Raw genomic sequence first — 2981 nt, forward strand, 5'->3', positions numbered from 1 at the left:
GGGGGCAGTCTGGCTGCAGCTTGGTTCTCATGTGTTGAGAAGCAGGAGGTGTGGTTGCACCAAGTCCAGGAAATGCAGTGGGCTGTGCTGGCACGGGGGCTGGCCTGGGCAGCGCTGGGCCTCCTGTCCCGGCACAGAGCTGCGGTTGGAGTGGAGTGTGCTGGTGCCGCTGGGCTGTGGTAGGAGACCCCCACGCACACGTGGGACAGGCCCGGCCTCACCTCCTCCCTGTTCTTCTGTTCCAGCTGAGCTTCGTCTGCGCCCAGATGCCCATGCTTTTCTTCCTGAATTCGTACCTGTACGACCTGAACCACACGCTCTGCAATGTGAAGAACTGCGGTGAGCATCTGCGGAGGGGCGGCATTACCCAGCCAGTGCAGACTGGCTCCTCCTGCCCCGTCCTTATCCTTGCCACTTCCATTCCCCTCACCCCAGCACTCCTGCCTGTTGCTTCCTGACACGTCTCCTGGGCACTGCCCCTGCCCCCTCCTCGTTGCCGGAGCGCCCGCCTTGAGTCCCACGCCCCCCTCTAGGTGGGGCTCTGAGCATCCCCTGCAGGCCGGCTGGGCTGTGACGCCATGTTTGCTCCTCAGGCACGCTGAGCAAAGGCATGCTCCCCGGCTTCAACGCCACCGTGCTGCAGAGCCTGCCACGCAGCATCAACCTCATCATCGTCGAGAGCGTGCTCATGGGCGCGGCCTTCCTCTCCATGCTCATGGTATGGACTGGTGGGGTGGGGCAGCGGGAGCAGGGCCTTCCTCTCCCATGCTCATGGTACGGACCAGCAGGGGAGTGTGTGGGGACCTTCCTTTTCATGCTCATGGTATGGACTGGTGGGGTGGGGCAGCGGGGGCGGGGCCTTCCTCTCCATGCCCATGGTACCGACTGGCGGGGGGGGGGTGGGGGGGGTTCCTCTCCATGCCCATGGTACAGACTGGACCTGTTGAGAAGGGATCGGGGTGGGACCTTCCTCTCCAGGGTCATGGTATGGACCGGTGGGCGGGAATGGGGGCAGGGTTTTCCTCTCCATGCTGTGCCACCCCCTCCATGCTCACCATCCGAGCTCCCCCAGGTGGGTGCGGTGGGGTCAGGGAGCCCATGGTGGGAGCTGTGGAATGGGGCAGTTGCTGGAGAGGGGGATTGGTCTCCTCAGGGCTACGGCCCCCTCAGCTGTCCCCCCACACCCAGCCTGACCCACAGCCCTGGGCAGCTCCTCCCATCACTCCCTAGCTCACCCTGTGCAAGGAGTGGCAGTGCCCCCGCTTGGCGCAGGGTCCCTACCCCTCTGGGTTTCAGGGTCTCCCGTACTCACCCCCCCCCCCCAGGTGCTGATCCTGTGTGGCTCAGCCTATCGCCCCACGGAGGAAATCGACCTGCGCAGCATCGGCTGGGGCAACATCTTCCAGCAGCCCTTCAAGCACATGCGGGACTATCGCCTGCGCCACCTCTTCCCCTTCTTCATCTACAGCGGCTTCGAGGTGCTCTTCGTCTGCACCGGCTTCTCCCTGGTACGGCTGCGCCCCTCTCCGGGGTCCCCCGTAGGAGTTGGGGAGGCCACAGCAGAAGGGGTGGGGTACAGTGCTCTGGTGGGGGGCTGGCACAGGCAAAGGGGTGGGGGGCTGCACTATGGTGGTGAGGCTGCATGCAGAAGGGGTGGGGGGATTGGATGGGGGTGCGCTCTGCTGGGGGAGCAGGGAGGCTGTGCTTTCCTGGGGGAGCAGAAGTGGGAGGGGGGGCTGCACTGGGCTGGGGAGCGGGAGGGGTGGGGGATGGGGGGCTGCACTCTGGTGGGGGGCCGGCCGTGCCATGCTAACCAGCATCTGTCCCTCACCTCAGAATTACGCTGTCTGTGCCATTGGCCTGGAGAAGCTGGCCTACATCATCATGGCCTACGGCTTCTCAGCTGCGGCCTGCTCCAGCCTGACACTGTCCATGCTGCGCCTGCCCCGCCAGGCCCCACTGCTGGCCGGAGCTGCCGTCCATGCCATCCTGCTCATCGGCCTGTTCTGCTGGGCGCCCAAGCCACGTGGCCCAGACCAGGCCCCCCTGCTCTACCTGGTGGCTGCGCTCTGGGGGCTGGGCAGCGCCCTGAACAAGACCAGCCTCAGCAGTGAGTAGCGGGGTCAGCGGAGGTGGGGTGGAGCCCCGGGCCCAATGCCAGCCGGACCCTGCTCATCGCTCCCCATGATACCCCCCCCATGGGGGGGGGGGGTAGCCCAGTGGCTCTGCAATGGGGCTTTGGGTCCGTCTGTGCAGTTGGAAGCCCCCCATCTCCCTGGGCCCCAGTGGACCCAGGAACTGTGACCATGTCCAGCATGGGGGAGGAGCCGCTGTCTGATGCCCGCTGTCTGTCTGTCCGTCTGTCTGTCCCCCCGCAGCGCTCCTGGGAATGCTGTACCAAGACAAGGAGCGCCAGGACTTCGTCTTCACCATCTACCACTGGTGGCAGGCGCTGGCCATCTTTGTGGTGTACCTGTGGTCGGGGCTGCCCATGAAGGTGAGCGGGGGCTGCTCCCAGCCTGCTCTTCAGTGGGGCAGGGCACAGGGGGCTGGGTTCATGGGAGGTGCAGGCCTGACACCACGATCCCCAGGGGGGCAGGGTCCCGAGGGCAGGGGGTGTGGGACAGGAGCTATTTTCTCCAGCCATAGGGGCAATAACCCTGCTCCCCAGTGGGGCTGCAAGGACCTGGAGGCTCGGGCATAATGGGCTGAGACTTTCCTTTGGTTCTGGATCAAACTGGTTAGTCATGGGCCTGGCCCCGGCCTCAGTCAGGACAAGCCCCTTCCTGGAACTGCCTTTCCCATCATTTCCCCCTCTGGGTGAGGCAGGCAGCCTGGCTCAGGTGGTTGTGGGAGAGGGGTGGGCCCAGCTGGTGGGGGGGGGCAGGGGTGGGGGAGAGTCCAGCCCTACCCCTGCTCAGTGTGCTCTCGCCCATCCCCTAGGCCAAGCTGTCCATCATGCTGCTGACCCTGGTGGCCTC

At 65.5% G+C, this 2981-nt stretch overlaps 1 protein-coding gene across 1 annotated transcript; it reads left to right on the top strand.

Moving 5' to 3' along the window:
- Positions 1–183: 183 nt before the first annotated feature.
- Positions 184–2973, top strand: LOC113409125 (protein unc-93 homolog B1-like; the record flags this gene model as incomplete). The annotated part of the gene is made up of 6 exons (XM_026662719.1): positions 184–339; positions 594–718; positions 1326–1508; positions 1837–2110; positions 2379–2497; positions 2944–2973. Coding segments are annotated over 6 exons (887 nt in total), but the record flags the coding sequence as incomplete, so codon positions are not given.
- Positions 2974–2981: the final 8 nt, after the last annotated feature.

This window comes from Terrapene carolina, unplaced genomic scaffold (assembly GCF_002925995.2).
Source record: "Terrapene carolina triunguis isolate 2854851 unplaced genomic scaffold, T_m_triunguis-2.0 Scaffold29852, whole genome shotgun sequence".
In the NCBI taxonomy this organism is placed as follows: Eukaryota; Metazoa; Chordata; order Testudines; family Emydidae; genus Terrapene; species Terrapene triunguis.